Here is an 18,656-nt window from a genome sequence, read left to right as displayed (position 1 = left end):
CTTTGTTATTGTCCACCACTGGTTAGTACAGACAGATCTTGTAACATACTGTGTCTTATAGAGGCAGAGCAGCAGTACAGCATTGGAGCAGCGCGTTTGAAAAAGGTGTGACATTTTGGCCACGGATATAGGGAATGAGATGGTCTACCTCCAGTTCCTTCTCGTCAAAGGCTTTGAGCAGGTGCTGTGGGATCACTTCATTGAAGCCTTTCTGCAGGGCCAGAAACTGGGCCTCAATACCATGCAGGAACCTCCAGCTCACATACAACCTAGACAGGATAGACACACAACAAACAGTTGGAGACAGTCCGTCAGTGCACAGAAAGACGCAGAGTCCTCTTCTAATACTCAGGATGTTACACTTCTCTCCATACCTGACATACTCCTTCTTGGTGTCCTCTGTGACTTGGACACTCTTGCCATTGGGTTTGAGTTCGTGCTGGATGATCTCCCCATAGGCGTTGTGCTCCACACAGAAGGTGTGGTCCAACACTCCTGTGATGTCATTGTCCCTGGAATGGTCACACGCGCACACGCACACGCACACGCACACACACACACACACACACACACACACACACACACACACACACACACACACACACACACACACACACACACACACACACACACACACACACTTAATACAATGTCAAACAATTAACTGTCCAAACTCACATCTAGAGTTCGGGCTGGCTCTCACACCTACGTTGGGAGGAACTCGTAAGATTTGGTTTCAGATTTTGGCATGGTGTTAGGTACAGTATGGGCATACATTTTTCAAAAACCAGCGCTAACGAGTTGGGCTCGCCCCCTTGTGGTCTGTTTGCAGTGACTCCAATATTAGAGAGGTATAGGTGTCGTTGAAAGCCCAAATAAATGATACAAGAGATTTTTCAATGGATTCTGTTACTATTGGGTGTGCTAAACAACATACTACAATTAGGAAAAAAGGCATCATTTTCATGATGGTGTCCATGATGGCTGCCAGGAACTTAAAATGCCTATAAACTGGGAGGGAATATGTAGAAAATCATAAGAATTGTGCACTTGGTAACTAGCTTTTGATTGTTGGCATGGAATGTATGGGCATAAGGTTTTCAAAAACCATCACACATTGACACCAAACACAACACCTAAGACATGGGGGATAAAACACCCTTTTTCATAATCCCCTCTGAGATGGTTGCCATTGTGGTTTCAGCCATCAGAGGGCACTAGAGATCACTCATTTTAGGGTTTCACGGTCATTTAGCTTGAGTATGTGTGTGAGTGTGTGCTGCAATACTGTGCAATAGTGCACGTGTGTTATAGGCAGTCGCTCTACCTGGTGTGGCAGATGGAAGTGTATGATCTAGGTCAGGGGTGCCCAAAAGGTAGATCGCATTCTACCAATAAATCACAAAGGTTGTGCAGGTAGATCACATGACATGCCCCTAAAGAATATTTAATTTAAATATTAAAAAATTATATACATATATATTCTTTTGCATCTGTCACTGTATTAAGGTGACCTGATTGATTGATTGACCTGTCAGGTCAAACCCACAATGCAATACTGTTTTCAAGAGTGTTGCTGTGCACAAACGTCAATAGCATTACAAATTAAATGCAAAGAAAACACTACCTATTCCATTTCTCCCCGTCTATTTCCCATTTCAAATGGTTTTCTCTTATATGTAACGCCAGCGTCGCTATTCCAAAGCCCCCTTAGGTACATATTGAAACTGTTTTCAGCAATGGTATAATACTTCGTTGAGCTGGTCATTTTGAAAGTAGCTCTCAAGAAAAAAAAGTGTGGGCACCCCTGATCTAGGTTGACTGCAAACGATGCTTATGCTTATATTCTGTAAACTTGTATTGATCCATGTCGAGACATGAGTCTCTCGAGTACATAATATGAGATCAGAGGCAACTGAAAGAAAAAAAAGAAGGAAAAACCTTCTTAGGTAATACAATAAAATAAAAAAGAAATGCCACCAATCATGAACAGTGTCCAAATCTTAAAACACAAATTTAGGGACTTCTGAACACAGAGCCAAAAGGGGGTATATAGGGGGTACCCCACATGCTAGATGGCTGTACCCCACAACTGACACAGCCTTGGGTAGGACCCCGGCCGGGCGGGCATCTGTGCTCTGTCGGAGGAGCACACTTTTCTAGTTTCACTTTTGAGATGGCAAACCTGTAGATGACCCGACTTACGGTAAGCCTATTCAGGACTGCATTAAATGAATGTGTGCATACGTATGCGTGTGTGTCTCTCTTACAGGATCCAGACAAGGCTGTTGTGCAGGTCCGGGTCAACAGACTCCATGTCGTCCAGGGTGATAGGTTTGCCCAGCAGCTGCTTGTAGAAAGGCAGGGTGAAGCCTCCGTCGATGTAGTGGCCGTGGAACACGGCCATGCCCATGATACGACCCACAAAATGGAAGTAAGACAGGTGCTCCTGGACAAGAGTGGTATTAACAGGTTCAGCGAGTCTCACACAGTTAAATGGTTACTTTCTTCCCTAGTCCAGTATTCATTTTCAGTTTAAGCAGCTCATCTACTAAGCAGTTGGTTTTTGTGTCATGGTTCTACCTTGGGGAGCTGTGAAAAGATCTAAATTGGGTTTTTTTGTCAGGTGAAACCTGACATACATCTACTCATGAAATGTAGACGACAGATCGCCACCTAGTCGTGATTGGCTGTTCCTAGCCAATGGGATGGCAAAGCGGCCTCTGGGCAATGGGAAGGGGAGAGGCTAATATCCCTGGCAGCCACGCAGCCTGCAGTCACACTCACGGGTTGACGGGGAAGACACGTTTGCAATGTTCGAACGTCACTTGATATAACTTCAAACCAAACGCGGATGAAACAGCGCAGCGCAGCCAATGCAAAGCCACAACAAAACAGTCATTGAACCACGCACAGAACGTCGGAAACAAATGCCCGCGGCGTGAGGTTGTCACACACAAACATACAGCGCTGGTTTCACCTGACAAATATCACTATGTGATCATTTCTTGTTTAACCGTTTCCGTCCGTAGGACGGCTCCACACGTCCTAGGGAACCCAATCGACGCGTTCATAGGACGTGTGTACACGTTCTAGCGCATCCTCAATGATATCAGGCGAGAGAAGAATATTCTGATTTTTTTCCTTTATTTTTTATTTTTGAGTGAGCCTCTAAGGCACCCGTCGCTTCGCTCTGCCTTCATATTAGCTTACCGTTCGATTAGCTATTAGCACGGCAGAAAGAATGCTTCATTTCTGACTTCAACATGCCTCTCGTTCAAAATATGAATGCTTTGGAGCTTCTAGCAATATAATAGACTCGACCTATACATTTTGCTTTCTCATCAGCATTCATCTTAGGCGTAATAGGCCTGGCATTCCACCGAACCCTCGATACCAAGGTAAGCTAACAAAACATTTCTCAGTTTTTTCCCCGGATTGTTTCCGGGGGGGAAACAGTCATATGGGATCTTTAGTGTTAGCTTGCTTATGTTTTTCAGCTATGCAAAATAAATGTAAGGACCCATACAGCAGAATATAATAATGGAAGTAATAATAGTAAATGTGGAATGTCTTAAACACAAACTAGCAAGGCTGCTGTCAAATATGTTTGTATGTTATCAATCCGTTGTAGAGCATATCTTGACTACAGCAACAAAACTAAGTAACATTTATGTTGTGTATAGATATAGATTATCACACTGGCATCTGTCATTGCTCGAGGTTATCCAATTGAGGGTTGGCAAATGGCATTTGATGCAGTTTATGTAATGTTGCAGAAGGTCATGTCAAATGCCCTTGTGATAAATTGTTTATGACATACCCATAGCCTTATTATGCACAAAGACAATGATAAAATAACATTTGATCAACACAGCAACTGCATATAATATTACTTATGGAATCACTCCTCTCACCCAGGGCAAATAAAGGCTGGGGATGTGATGAAATAAATATACATTCTAATGATGACTGACAAAATTAAACATTGGGCCAGTTAACTCACAGGGTTGACAGCCGAGTCAGGGTTGATCTGCAGGGTGTAGATGTCATCTCTGGAGTATTGGAACAGGCCGTAGTAGGGGTTCAACATCTCATGGGACAGTAGATATAGCCACTCCCTAATACACACACACACACACATGCACACAGAATGTGTTACACAGTCGTGTTACACAGTCATACACTATATTAACACATTCCCCGCCGTTGACATAGACTTTTACGTCAAGTCTAATCCAGCGGTTAAACGCAGATGACGTACATTTACGTCATGTGGTATTTTCAGTGGTTCATGATAGCCTGCCCTCTTCGCCAACGTCTCCAACGTATGCATGGTTCTAGTTTGCTAAGCAACAGATACAACAGGAAATTTACCGGAAGTGAAAATGTATGAGATCCAGAAAAAAGCTTTTATCTGGGATTATTTTTCCAGATTACGTTTTTGGTCAAAACAAGCTTTATTGAGCGGCCCATGGACATTCAAAATAAGGATTTCACTGAAAAGTGAGCAAGGGAAAATCAAGTCCTGATTTTACTGTGTTACACGCACACACACACACACCACACACACACACACACACACACACACACACACACACACACACACACACACACACAATACCTGGCAACGCCTCCATAATCCAGACCCTCCTCTCCTCTGAATTTAACCATCAGTCTCTTCCACAGATCTTTGGGGCGCATTTTCATGACTTGACGGTAGGATTCCTAGGATACAGCAGGCATCACAGTTAGCACAACATGACTTGACCACACTGTTGCATGTTTGAAGCAACAACACCATGAAACTCATCTTCATTCACTGGCTTTCCTGTCGATCAATGAATCTCACATACTGTACTACATACATACTGTATGCTCTCATATCCGTCTGTCTTGTCTACTCTCCCTCACTCTGTTTATTGGTTGTGGTGAGGCTCTGTGTCAATTCTGGTCCTGGAAGTAGTGAATCAAGTTCAAGTTGCTTACTGATTGAAACAACATTAGCTTCATGGGATATCCGACACTTCTCGTATGCCAAACAAAAGTGGCTTTATAGACAGAGAACCAATTGGCTGTTGTATTGATGAATACTGCTGAGATTTGTGTGCGTGCGTGTGTGAGTGAGTGCGTGCGCTTCCCCACATATCTATTGTTCTTGTGTGTCCAACCACTGGAAGACCAGGCACTCATGGTGCCTAGGAAGGAATCTCTGGAAACGCACCAAAACCTGAGTCTGTCAGAGAGTCACTGAGAGAGAGCCAGTGTGTGCTCGCTGCATGGATGGCTTCGAAAATATATACTGTAGTACTACCAGCATGTGTGTGTGTGTGTGTGTGTGTGTGTGTGTGTGTGTGTGTGTGTGTGTTCATGTTACATTACATAATAGCCTCCTCCAGCTCAGAGTCTTGTTTCTATGAAGAGTCCAGAGACTCAGAAGCTGTGCCACGGTAAACAAGCTCCTGCCACAGCAACATATGCGTTGCAACGTTGTAAGCTGGGAATGACGACATGCACGCACGCGCAGACGTGCAGTCGTGCACTCATGGAAACCGAGACATTTACACATGCAAACTTACGACGACGCACGCACGCACGCACACACGTACGTGCAGTCAGTAGCAATTGATGGCTTTGGTTCCCGTTTGAAAACCTCAAGTAGGTTCACAGCTCTACTTTTTCACACTTAGCGACACACACACACACAGCTGTCACGTCGCGAAGGGGTATGAAGTCATATTTTTCATTGCTCAACTCGTAGTTATGAAGTTATGTCTGGCCCTGAATACTTGCCACTGCTGTCTTAGACACTTTCTTTACCCCCTCCCCCCTATCCTCCCCCTTCTCTCCAACTGCTGAAATCATCCAGAAAGAATGTCTTGCTGTGGTAGAACAAATGATTTGGAGAGCAGACAGAGAGAGAGAGAGAGAGAGAGAGAGAGAGAGAGAGAGAGAGATAGAGAGAGGGAGGGGATAAAGAGAGAGTAGAGTGTGTGGTGTGGTGTGGTGTGGTGTGGTGGTGTGGTGTGGGGTGGGGTGGTGGTGTGGTGTGGTGTGGTGTGGTGTGGTGTGGTGTGGTGTGGTGGTGTGGTGTGGTGTGGTGTGGTGTGGTGTGGTGTGGTGTGGTGTGGTGAAGGCCCTTCTTGGTGTGGTGTGGTGTGGTGGTGTGGTGTGGTGTGGTGTGGTGTGGTGTGGTGTGGTGTGGTGTGGTGCGGTGCGGTGTGGTGTGGTGTGGGGTGGTGTGGTGTGGTGTGGTGTGGTGTGGTGAAGGCCCTTCTTGGTGTGCGTTCTACTGAGAAATAGTACAGCAGTTCTGTGTACTGGTTCTGCGTTGCCATCAGGCTGTTATTCTGGTGCAGAGTCAATGAGGCGAGAAAAAAGAGCCCGTATAGTGCATGGATGTGCGCTTGTGGACATCGTTTACATGGCAGTTAAAAGGTTGCTGTGTTTATGCATGATTCTATTTATATACATTTTGACAAATTTTTTGTTCATTCTGAGTTGCACACATACGGTATGTTCATTGTAAAGTTGTTTGTGCTGATGTAGTGCGTGTGTATGCGTGTGCATGCTAGCGTGTGCGTCTAGTAGTCCCACTTGGAAATTCCAAAACATTCCCTTTTACGGTTACCTTAGAGCCCACATGAGACTTGAGACTAGATTACATTGTGATTCTCATAGATTGCTGCTGTTCATTTTGCGTCCTCCTGAATTATGAGGACTATTTATTGGCCAAGGTTTGCATACAAAGATTTAACTCCCTTTCACGTTTGTAGCTTGTGCAATCATATTGTTTCTAGGAGCATTACTCTACTAAATGGCAGAAATCCAGAGCCAGTTGCCAGTTGCGTGCTGGTGTCTCACACAGAAAATAGCTGATCTACACTGCAGCGCATTGTGAGCTTGTAGATCTGCTATTTATGGTGCAAGGCACGGTGTGCAACTACTCAAACATTTTCCTCATCAAAAGCATTGGTCGGTCTTGACTTCCTACCTCAAATATCTCCTCGCGGCAAACCTCTATGCGGCAGTGGCCCGCCTGGGGCTGCTGCTGGGACAGCTCCTGGCGGAGGATCTTGAGCTTCTGCACCAGGTCTCTCTTGTACTTGGGCACGGTCAGGCACTCGGCCTCCTCTGGCAGCTGGGCCGGGGACAGAACCTGCTGGGGGACCCCCGGAACCACCTGCTCCTTCAACTGGCTTGGACGACTGGGGGGGATGAGAGAGAGATAGATGATGAGGAGATAACTATGACTGAGGGATACATTGTGGGTGTGGGAAAATTTATGGAAGGAGAGGTATGGCGACTTAGTGACATGGAAGGGAGAGAGGAAGAATAGACGATTGTCATGGGATGAGGGGGAAAAGAGAGAGAAGCGTTTGGAAGATAATCGGGGTAAAATGAGTTACTGTACGTGTTACTATGGTTTACAATTTACAATTTTTTTTATATATTAGAAGAATTTGTTTCTCCTGCATTGTTTTGATAAGCGTGCGTGTGCAAGTTTGTGTGCGCATGAGAGAGAAAGTTGAGCGAAAGGGAAGCAAGTTCCAACAGGGAATTCCCCCCATCTCCACCATCTCAAATTGTCTTAACCATTGAAACTGAGTTTCCCTCTCTCCCCAGCCCCTCTTCTTTCTCTTGTTCTCTCAGAGCAAAGCACAGCAGTCCAAACACGGCCCAAAGCCGTAGCTCAATGTGATCCACATCTCTGCTTCACTCTGGGTCTGACCAGCTGGCAGGCGGTATCAGCCCCTTGGGCCTCGGGGAGAGAGACAAACACCTCTGGTCAGACAAAGGCAGAAAGAGGGTTTGTTCTTTCTGCCCGTCCTCCATCTTCATTTCTCTCTGTCATCAAAATAGACTGCATTTGTTCTTCTGCCATTCATCAGTACGGTTCTCGCTCTTCCTTTGTCAGGCTGGTAAGAGGCACTCTGGGACATCTCGGGGCCCTAAAGCCCTGGAAGCTTCTTGATACGGAGGGTTCCCTTTAGGTGCCTCTACCTACTGCCAACAGTGGCTGGAGGCTGTGGCAACATGCCTCATGCTACAGTAAGGGCTGGTGAATAGACGTTTGAAATGCATTGTAATGAGTTAATTTAATGCCTAGGTTAACTATAGGCTCAGCTAGGTCTGGTTTCTATCCACGTTACAGTAGCACATCATCCTTTTATTTTGTAAAGCTTTTTAAAACCAATTTGGAAAGATGCTATATTAGATGATTATTATTATGATCATGAGGTGAGCAGGACTTTGCCTTATATGCTTTTAAGATGAGTTTAGTTTAGACGTCGTATGGTTCTCAATATTTTAGATTACATTTTAATCTAATGTACTGTAACAGTATATATAGTGGGCCTTTATGGGCCCGTTGTCTCTTTGAACTCTCTCAACTGCCCTGCATGGCACCGTCCACCGCATACCATTTCATAACTCCAGAGACAGCCCTAAAGAATAATGTTGGGAAAAGGGGAAGCTGATCTCTGGTCAGCGCTCCAGCTCTGGCCACAGCAGGCCTCAGTGTGGTGTCGGTGGTGGCACGCCTGGGTGGGCCTCGTGAAAACATAATCCATCTACCCCCGCCATGTAGACGGGGCAGCAGCAGCAGCGGACCTGGTTTCCCCAGCAGCAGACGCTGAGCCAGCATGGCCCCCCCTCTGTACACGCTACTGTCCAGTGGACCTGGTTTCCCCAGCAGCAGACGCTGAGCCAGCATGGCCCCCCCTCTGTAAAAGACACTACTGTCCAGTGGACCTGGTTTCCCCAGCAGCAGACGCTGAGCCAGCATGGCCCCCCCTCTGTAAAAGACGCTACTGTCCAGTGGACCTGGTTTCCCCAGCAGCAGACGCTGAGCCAGCATGGCCCCCCCTCTGTACACGCTACTGTCCAGTGGACCTGGTTTCCCCAGCAGCAGACGCTGAGCCAGCATGGCCCCCCCTCTGTAAAAGACACTACTGTCCAGTGGACCTGGTTTCCCCAGCAGCAGACGCTGAGCCAGCATGGCCCCCCCTCTGTAAAAGACGCTACTGTCCAGTGGACCTGGTTTCCCCAGCAGCAGACGCTGAGCCAGCATGGCCCCCCCCTCTGTAAAATACGCTACTGTCCAGTGTTGATTTCGTCGACTAAAACTAAGACGAAAAATGTTCGTCGACTAGCTTTTTCCACTGACGAAAACTAAATGGAAACGAAATGAAAACAAAGCTATGATGACTAAAACTAAGACTAAATATATTGACAATTTCGTCAACAAATAAAAACTAGACTAAAATGTTAGGAAGGGAAAGAGATCCAGTATAAGTCATTTTACACTTAGTTGCATGTGCAAGTGTAAAATCAGCCATTACGACGGCATCAACGCCCGCCAAAATACATTTTAGTCGACTAAATCAACTGTAGATTTAGTCGACTAAAATCCTATGATATTTAGTCGACTAAAACTAGACTAACACTAAAACATTCCAGGTGACTAAAATGTGACTAAAACTAAATGAAAACCATTCAAGAGACGACGACTAAAACTCAAATCTAAATTTGCTGCCAAAAACAACACTGCTACTGTCCACCTCCGGGAGCGGAGCGGAGCGTGCATGGCCTGGCGGTGGCTAAACAAAAGGTGGCGCACGCAGAGGTTAGGTCTGGATAGAAAGGAAGGAGAGGCCTTCTGAGGTAGAGCGGAGCATCGCCGCCCACTCATTCAGACACCCGCTTCCACACTTGGGTCTGTCTGGTTCGCCGGGGGGTTAAAAAAGGCCTGTTCTATTTGGATTCCCGAACTAAACGGGTGCAGTGTTTCGCCCGTCTATCCCTGTATAATCAACTAAACGGGTGCAGTGTTTCGCCCGTCTATCCCTGTATAATCAAGTCAGCTGCTATTTATTTTATTGGCAGGCACTGAGGCCCCATTCGCATGTCAAAAAAAGGGTAAGACTGCAGTCGGGCCGTCCCGAAAACCACTTTAGGAAGGAGAGGGGGGCGGCCCTAAAACAAAATGGAATGAGTTGCTCTTGGCCAGGGTGCCCGAGAACCATATAATAAAGCATAATTTGAGCGCTTTACCCCCCCCCCCCCCCCCTTCCGAGGGCACAGTGTAATTAAAAATACATGTCGACATACTTTGCCGTCTCTGGTTTCCAAACGGGAACCGAGCTCTGCATATTTGACCGTAAATATAGAAAATACAAGCGCAGCACAGCCGAAGACCTGCCCTGGCAGGCCAGCAAAAAGGGTTCCTTTTTGCCGTGACAGCTTGGGTGAAATATGACGATCGGGGGAGAAAGACAAACTTTCACATTCAATCTAGGAGCCAGAGGATTTTATTATTGTTATTCCAAGGTAGAGGGAGAAAGTGAGATGAAAATAAAATATGGAGGGTGAGAGAAGTTAAGAAGTGAAAGCAGCACGAATGTCAGCCAGCACACCCATGCACCTGAACATGCACAGTCACGATAGGGTGTGTGTGTGTGTGTGTGTGTGTGTGTGTGTGTGTGTGTGTGTGTGTGTGTGTGTGTGTGTGTGTGTGTGTGAGATCAATGACCTCAAGGGAGCTGGTACAGGTAAGGTAGGCTGCAGCTAGCAGTGCCAAAGAGCCATACTGGAACTCTCTTCCCCACCCTGCTCTGGCCCTCAGCCCGCCCCGGCCCAGACAATCAAAGACCCCTTTATGAGGAATGCCCGCTGGTAGTAGAAGCCATGCAGCTCCAGGGTACTTTACACTTCACCCGAACAGCGGGGGGGGGGGGGGGGGATGACCGAGAGTTCGGCCAAACTACTCTGCTGCAGACAGATTCAACCGAATGTGTCGCGTGTTTGCGAAGTTATTTGAGCGTGTGAAGCATGTACTAGAAACGGTGTGAGAGCTAGTGTTCCGTGTTGATGCTCCAACATGACCCTGCAGTGATGAGCAGGTTGCCATGTCATATAACCCTGACCATAATGGCATATGTCGGCTAAAAGACCACGCAAGTTTAGCACATTGAATACCACTCATGGTGTTAGGGGTGCAACAATTAATTTGACAAATCAATTTGAAAAATAATTGTTACAAAGTAATCGATTTTAGGGGGGAAATTCTCCCCCCCTCCATGTCATGAGACAAAAATGTCCAAAAATAGAACAAATAGCAGATCTACAAGCTAACGAGTTGACGGATTGTGATGCGAGCTTGAAAATCGGGCATTTTCTAATGTACTGTATGTAGTATGTACATTATACTTTATAGCAAGACATTACTGCCGACTTCACTTTCCCAAAGCACGCCATAATTTGTGTTTGTCTTTTTGTTTGTTTATATGACTCGATTCAGCAGATGCGGTTTATAACGGTCCCCTCCTTGCTGGAGTAGGATTATACGATTTCTTACGTTTGATACTGATATACTAATCTGCATATTTTGTATGTACCTCTTGTCATGTCACTACAGTGACATACAGTATAGCATTTGTATGTCGATACATTGTCTTATGTCCTACATGGGTGTTTCACATAAAATGCAACTACGTCATAATGGCCCTGAAATCATGAAAAAAGAAACTGAAAAAAATTGTTCTGTCACACTTATTTCATTGTCAAAGCTACGCTACTCTATCTAGCCGAAAATAATTTCAGAAACGGGGAATTCGAAGGTTTATCACCTGAGTGTTTGGATTAAGGCGGCTGGCAGTGTCGGTGTTAAATAAACAATGCCAGACATTTCTAAGAGGGAAGCGGTTTCTGACCTGCCTTGTTAAACTGTGGAATATACAGTGTATATTGTAATGTGTTGACACTTTACCCTTTGAATAAAACCTACAAAAGCAACATTGCAGGTTCACTTTGTTCTGCTGGATTAAGGTTTTTCACCTGGCAGGCCTGGGTCTTGGCCTTTTCCTTTCACTGCTTCACACAGACAGGACATTAATCACTGAACTGAACGCCAGAAATACAGACAATATTTAGGTAAAGAGCACTGTTAACATATACCTTTCTCAACACTGCATTTCTGTGGCAGGGTAAGTAAACCGAAAACCTGAGACATGGCATTGGAATTGAAAATCAAACACTCTATGCACGCACGCATGAACGCACGCACACATGCGCGCACACATGCGCGCACGCACGTGCACGAGCGCACGTGCACGAGCGCGCGTGCACGAGCGCGCGCACGCACGTGCACGAGCGCACACACACACACACACACACACACACACACACACACACACACACACACACACACACACACACACACACACACACACACACACACACACACACACACACACACACACACACACACACACACACACACACACACACACACACACACACACACACACACACACACACACACACACACACACACACACACCCTAATAATCTGTGTTCACATTTATACCAGAAGTTAAATATACCTTGCACCCATAATCTTCCAAGTACAGTATATATATAAACCCTTTTCCTTTTGAACATCAGCGCAAATATTGATGGAAATGTCATGAAGATGTATGCCTTGGTCGGGAAAATACCTGCTGATGCATGACAAGTTAAAAATACACTTGAGCAAACACTGATGTAAGGCTGAAGACATACGGTCCATGTGAGAGACAGACAGAAGACATACGGTCCATGTCGGGGGGGGGGGGGGGGGGGGGGGGGTGAGCAGAGTGGACCGTATGTGAGAGACAGTGTGTCAGACATACTGTACGGTACGTGTCAGGCAGTGTTGCCATGTCTTCTTATTACTGTATAAGCAACTTTTTGTGGGAAGTCGCTTGCAAAAATGTTTTGGGGGGCTTTGCTTATTCGGGCTTGCTTCCTAATGTTTTGTGTTTCTCAAAATATCTTCATGTCAAGGACCACAAACATGAATATGCATTTGTCCGCGGACCCCACTTCCGGAATTATCTTGTGTCAGGGACCCCATACAAGATGAGTTGCTAAAATGTTTCAAAGATATTCCACAAAATCTTTCTTTCAAGATTTTTCTTTTTAAATAGCATATCTACGAGCTCATCGCTGTTGTGAGTGTGTGTGTGTGTGTGTGTGTGTGTGTGTGTGTGTGTGTGTGTGTGTGTGTGCGCGCACACACACGATTGTGTGTGTGTCTCTGTGCACGTGTCTCTGTGCACGTGCGCTCGCCCGTTTGCTCATGTGGCCTAATCGCTTCTTTTGGGCTTGCTTTTATAAACCTGATGGCTTGTTTCTCTCACATAATCTGGCAACCCTGGCGTCGGTGGGTGTGAGCGAGGGAGCAGAGTGTATAGCGTATGTGAGAGACAGTGTGGCAGACCACAGTTATGTGGTTGTGTCTGACTGTCTGACGACCCAAGAGCTCTCCCTCGCCTGAGGTTGACTGGCTCAGCCACGCTTGAACCGAAGCAAATTGACTCGGGCACACAATGCCTTCTTAAAATGTCGCAGGATCCAATCTACGTCACTCTCCTTTTCCTATATGGAGGCAGTGAAATATTTACATAATAAATAAACTATTTGCCAATCACATTTCACACATAGAACATAGCTCAATGTGTTTTCTTTTTTTAAGTATTGGAAAGCCAAATGTAAAGCTGTCAATTAATATTGACAAGAGTTGAATGAACACGCATTAGTGGCTGCCTTAAAGCAGCTTATATACTCAGACAACATTAAGACCAGCTGGAGAGCACGTGTGTGTCTTGTGCGTGCGTGCGTGCGTGCGTGCGTGCGTGTGTGCGTGCGTGCGTGCGTGCGTGCATACTGCATAAGGGTTATAGTTAGTGTAATAATATGAACCATAGTTACGTTAAGGGGAGGGTGGGGGGTGTTGTGGTCAGTCCCTTTTTTGGGGTACAGGGTCAAAGCTTAAGGGTCAGATGGTGTAGGCCGGGCGTGGCTCTGTGCACATTTTTAAATACTGGTATTCAGTAATTTATCTGCACCTGTACCATCTATATCTGTAGTCTGTACCACAACCGCTTAATCTAGACTATAAATAATTTTGTCCTGACATGAGCCATTTCAGGTCTTTCTACATTTGTCTTGAAAACTGCAGTTTCGTAAAGTGGGGAGAAGATAGTACTGTAGGTATTTTCTTGAATTATTAAATAATATTTGTGGAGTTGTGCAGACAGGAATTATATGTCCCGAGTCGTAATGCAAAAAAAAGAAAGAAAAACGAATAATAATAAAGAATGGTTATAGGCGGTAATACATTCTAGACAATTCCTCCTAAATCCAAATATGATCTAATAAGCTTAAGACTTTTTTTTTTTAAAACAATCCTGTATAATTTATCTGAGATTAAAAATGGATCACGGTTGTAAAAAATGATATGAAAATGAAAGTGAAATGTATTCATTTCAAGTTAGACAGAAAGACACATTACAGACCCATTAAAACCGGGAAAGCATCCGTGCCATTTTAGGTTTTAGGTTTGGCTATTAAAAAATAACAGATGTACAAGCTCACAGTACATCACTGCGAGCTTGTACATCTGCTATTTTTGAAGTATTTCTTAGTGTGATGTAGTGATTTAGAAGGCAGTTGTCATCCTCAGGTCTCAATGGGTTAAAAGCACTTTGGTGTACTGAGGAGACTGTGTTGAAAAACAGCAGGGTAGTACTCTTCACCCAAAACACCGTCAACCGACCATCTCTCTTGTAACAGAAACACACTCGAGTTTGACAGCTCAACTTGTATAAAACATGAATGCTTTGACACTTTGACAGCCTTTTGCTCCTCTCCTGCTTTAATGAATGCAAGTCACGGATCGCCCCCCCCCACCCCCCCCCCCCCCCCACCCACCCCGGCCCCTGCAGCTGTTGCGTTTGTTTGACTCATTTAGTGTCTACCCATCTCCCTCTTCTGCCTACCTCGATGCATACTCTCCTTGTTACCATCCTACACTATTGATGCTTGATTTTTGCCTGCATCTGCTGCCTGTCAGGCTACATCTTTTTCTGTCTTTCTGCATCTGTAGCACAATGCCTACGTTTAGATTCCTTTCCCTGGTTAGTCACATGGTTAGTTTGTCTATGCATTTCACTTCACCACAGTACAATACAGAGCGTTAACTGTGTAAAAAGTGTAAAAATGTACCCATATGTGTTAAAATGTTGCACTCTTAAGGTGGTTGCACACTGGACGTGTTTTTCGGAAAACCGATGGAGAAACGTCGCTAAAAATCCGAATTCGCATCCGATTCGCGCCCGGTGTGTGGAGACCTTTAGGGTTAAATTAACACTTCCCACAATAATTAAGAGAAACCCTGCACAAGAATATGTATGGAGGTATTGTATTGTATTCATCGTCTGCACTGTACAGTATGTATATAAGTATGCATGTAATGAATCTGTACTCCTTCATTAAAGGAATTGCTGGTCTAGACATAATGAATACATACATATACACAACAGACTCCCAACCGTTCAAGACCCCAAAGTGTTAGTGAAAGTGAGGTAATTGGTATCAACACAACATGTTTTCCCCCCTCTCTCTCCAAGCCTTAAAGGAAACCCATTTATCAGTACTGTTGTGGGCCATGTATGTCTGTGTACTAATGTGTGTGTGTGTGTGTGTGTGTGTGTGTGTGTGTGTGTGTGTGTGTGTGTGTGTGTGTGTGTGTGTGTGTGTGTGTGTGTGTGTGTGTGTGGTGGGCCTATGTGGGTGTTGGGTGAAATAGTCTGAAATCCTGGGGTTGATAAAAGACAGATGTCCTGACACAGAGCCAGCCGCGAGGCTGATAACTTTAACAGTTTTTTGGAACAGAGCAGAGAGACGAGGGGATGTGTGCAGAGGACAGGAGGGGGGAAATGAGGAGAAGCAGAGACGAGAGGATAAGATGAACTGTGGCACTGCTAGGGTTTCTGAAGCCATGCGGACACACCAAGGTGACTGTAATTGATAGAGCTACATAGAGCATACAGTACTGTACACTCTTGTTAAAAGCTTATTCTCTTACAGTACATATCTCTTTTTTTGTGTGTGTATTTTAGGGTTCCATCTGATTTTCTTTTTTTTTCCTAACAAAATGCCTAGGCATTCATCATCGGATCTTGCTCAAATTGGTCAAGAACCATAGCTTTTGGAGTACTTCTATAGAGGGCATGCGCGTGACATCATCATCATACCCAGAAGTTATGCGGGAACACCTACTGAGTGGCAAAAACTACTTTCTGGCCTTGACAGCCCATACATCCACACAGAAAAGTCCTATTTGATTGCATTAAATTACATTAAACGATGTTAAGCTCACTTTACCACTCACTTTGCCACTCGATTTGCCACTCGATCTGCCATACACTTTATGCATGCGCATACCCTCTATAGTTGCCTGACTTGTGTTGCGGGACATACAATTGTCAAAACTGCCACTCTGGATTTTGCAGGGATCCCATCACTTATTTGTGCCCTTGCTTTTCTGTCATTCTTCACTGCACTATGAACCTGAAAATGCTATTCTAAAAGCCTTCTAAATCCAGACCGTTTTCTGAAAAGCTTCAAACAAATATGTTGATCTCTATTAGATAGGAATCCTCATTGATGATGTCATTGGTAGGCAGGTTTCTGAAGTGTACATAGACGGAAATCAGTCAGATTATGATGAGCATTAGTGAGGACCAATTATGTGAAGATAACGTTGAAAATGGGTGAAATGCTCCTTTAACCCATTTTGGGCGGGTACCCCTTTTGGTGTTAGCATTATATATATGCTTTAGCTATTGAAAAATAGCAGATCTACAAGCTCATAGCGCGCCACCGAGTGGCGCACTACGAGCTTGTAGGTCTGCTATTTTTGAAAAATCGAAGAACGACTGATAGAAACATAGCATTTTCAGAAAACTGTCAGGATTTAGAAGACATTTTTAGAATCTGATCTCAGGTAAAAATGGGTTAAGGGGTTAAAGGCCACAATTTGATAGATAGATAGGTTTTTAGAATTTGAAGGCTGGAGTCCTTCTGCGTTCTCCTAATAAGGAGTCAGACAAGCACCGAACAATGCTAATTGACTGGATAACATTGCAGAGCTTTAACTCATAAGCAGAGGCTGTTCTGACACACATGGATACTATTTGACCAGATGACCAGATGTTGATTTCCCAAACACGCGTATCGTGCCAGCCGCTGTTATTGCAAGGGTTTCTGACCAAGAATCTGTATTAGAAAAGAAGAAGGGGGAGATCTCCACATTCTTTCAGCGTGAAATTAAATCCCTCTCTCTCCCCCTCTCTGCTGGTGCCTCCGTTTCTGCTATTTCCAAAATTGCGTTAATGCAAAGATACACCAGACAACACTCATCCAGCCTCACATTACGACTCCAGCTGAATACTTATGTAAATACACCAACAGCTTAATTTAAGCTTCTTTACCTGAATTACCCAACTATGTGGACTTCTATAGGGGGACCGCACATTAGTCCGACATCCAGTGGTGTCATGCTCATAGAACGCAGTACCACGCCGTGGTACCAGTCATTTTTTTACGTGCACGCACAGGGACAGAATGGAACGGCGACGCACAAGACTTTCCAAGACGCAACAAGTGCCCAGTGGTCTAGGTTTACTGCCCCCCCCCCCCCCCCCCCCCTCCTATTTTCACACCATGTCAAGTACCGTGCCGAATTCAAATGGCTACTACTTTGCATAACAACAGCTTTAACTGTTTATACCTGAGCGCACGTAGCCTATACGGTAAGCATGCACACTTACAGCAGTAGGCTATGGGTCCAGTAGGCTACTGCTGCTCCGTGGTTTTCTGCACACAAGAATAATGCCTCCTCCGCCATTAAAGAACAGATTCATTCGTCCAAAGCAAACTCTTTAGTTTAGCTAGTGTGCAGTAAAGATGTTTGTCTGACTATTTTAAGTCTACTTTTGTGTTTGTGTGTCTAAAACGCTCATACACTATTTAACAATAGGCTTAGGCTATGCAGCTGTTCTGTGTGCATGCCGTGATGCACACATGCACGGCTGCACGCGCATGCGTGCGTGTGTGTGCTGTTCCGTGGTACAGAGGAAAAATCACCATGACACCACTGCCGACATCCTGTTATTCCGACAGCGTGGCCGGTTAAGACTCACGCCGTGGCTTCCGCGTGCGGTTATGGTTAGGGTGGGATTAGGGTTAGTAATGAGTCGGACTAAAAGTTGTTCTCCCCGCCAACTCGCTGCTGACTTTCAGTTGGGACGTCTCTGAGTACCACACCAGACAGTTTTTATGGTGTGATGTCAATACCAATGCTAAGCTAACAGTCGCTTGGCTAACAACTGTTTGGTATTACATTCAACTTGTCAAGTTAAGCAAGGAAGCTTCACCAGGCCGAGCTGCTGGCTTAAGCCCGAGTTGAAGTACACTTCAACGTGCGGGTGTCGTGCACTGAAAATAGCCGATATACAAGCTCACAGTGTGTTAACACTCTGAATGTGTATAATTATATCGGCTATTTTTCATATTTTCAGTGCGCAACAGCAATAGAAACTTCAGTCGAGACAGCTTGCTGACAGAAAATACAAACACACTACGAGATGGACTGACAGCTCACCACGCCAACGATGTATGAGAAAGAGAGAGAGATACATAGCTTCAACGCCATCCACATGGAAGTCACCCCTGGAGAAGGGTAAGCATACAGTACATGTGCGTACAGTACACACCCACAGATGGACATTGACCAGTGGGACAGGACACTGTCAGCATTTCCTCGC

The 18,656-nt window shown here is 45.2% G+C and overlaps 1 protein-coding gene across 2 annotated transcripts in view; it reads right to left on the bottom strand.

Annotated features, from left to right (window-relative positions):
* The window catches only part of LOC306922290 (E3 ubiquitin-protein ligase SMURF2-like), a 97,926-nt gene that overhangs the window by 2,985 nt on the left and 76,285 nt on the right, over positions 1–18,656 (bottom strand). For both annotated transcript variants that reach the window (XM_079499774.1, XM_079499775.1), the window contains exons 12-17: positions 6,995–7,208; positions 4,625–4,728; positions 4,007–4,121; positions 2,271–2,449; positions 375–512; positions 149–269 (exon numbers count right to left, since the gene is read on the bottom strand). In XM_079499774.1, the coding sequence (XP_079355900.1) occupies positions 149–269; positions 375–512; positions 2,271–2,449; positions 4,007–4,121; positions 4,625–4,728; positions 6,995–7,208 (871 nt within the window). The remainder of the gene's footprint in view (positions 1–148; positions 270–374; positions 513–2,270; positions 2,450–4,006; positions 4,122–4,624; positions 4,729–6,994; positions 7,209–18,656) is intronic.

The sequence above is a fragment of the Electrona antarctica genome (genome assembly GCF_951216825.1).
Source record: "Electrona antarctica genome assembly, chromosome: 4".
Taxonomy (NCBI): domain Eukaryota; kingdom Metazoa; phylum Chordata; class Actinopteri; order Myctophiformes; family Myctophidae; genus Electrona; species Electrona antarctica.
This window is presented reverse-complemented; position numbering and strand designations above follow the sequence as displayed.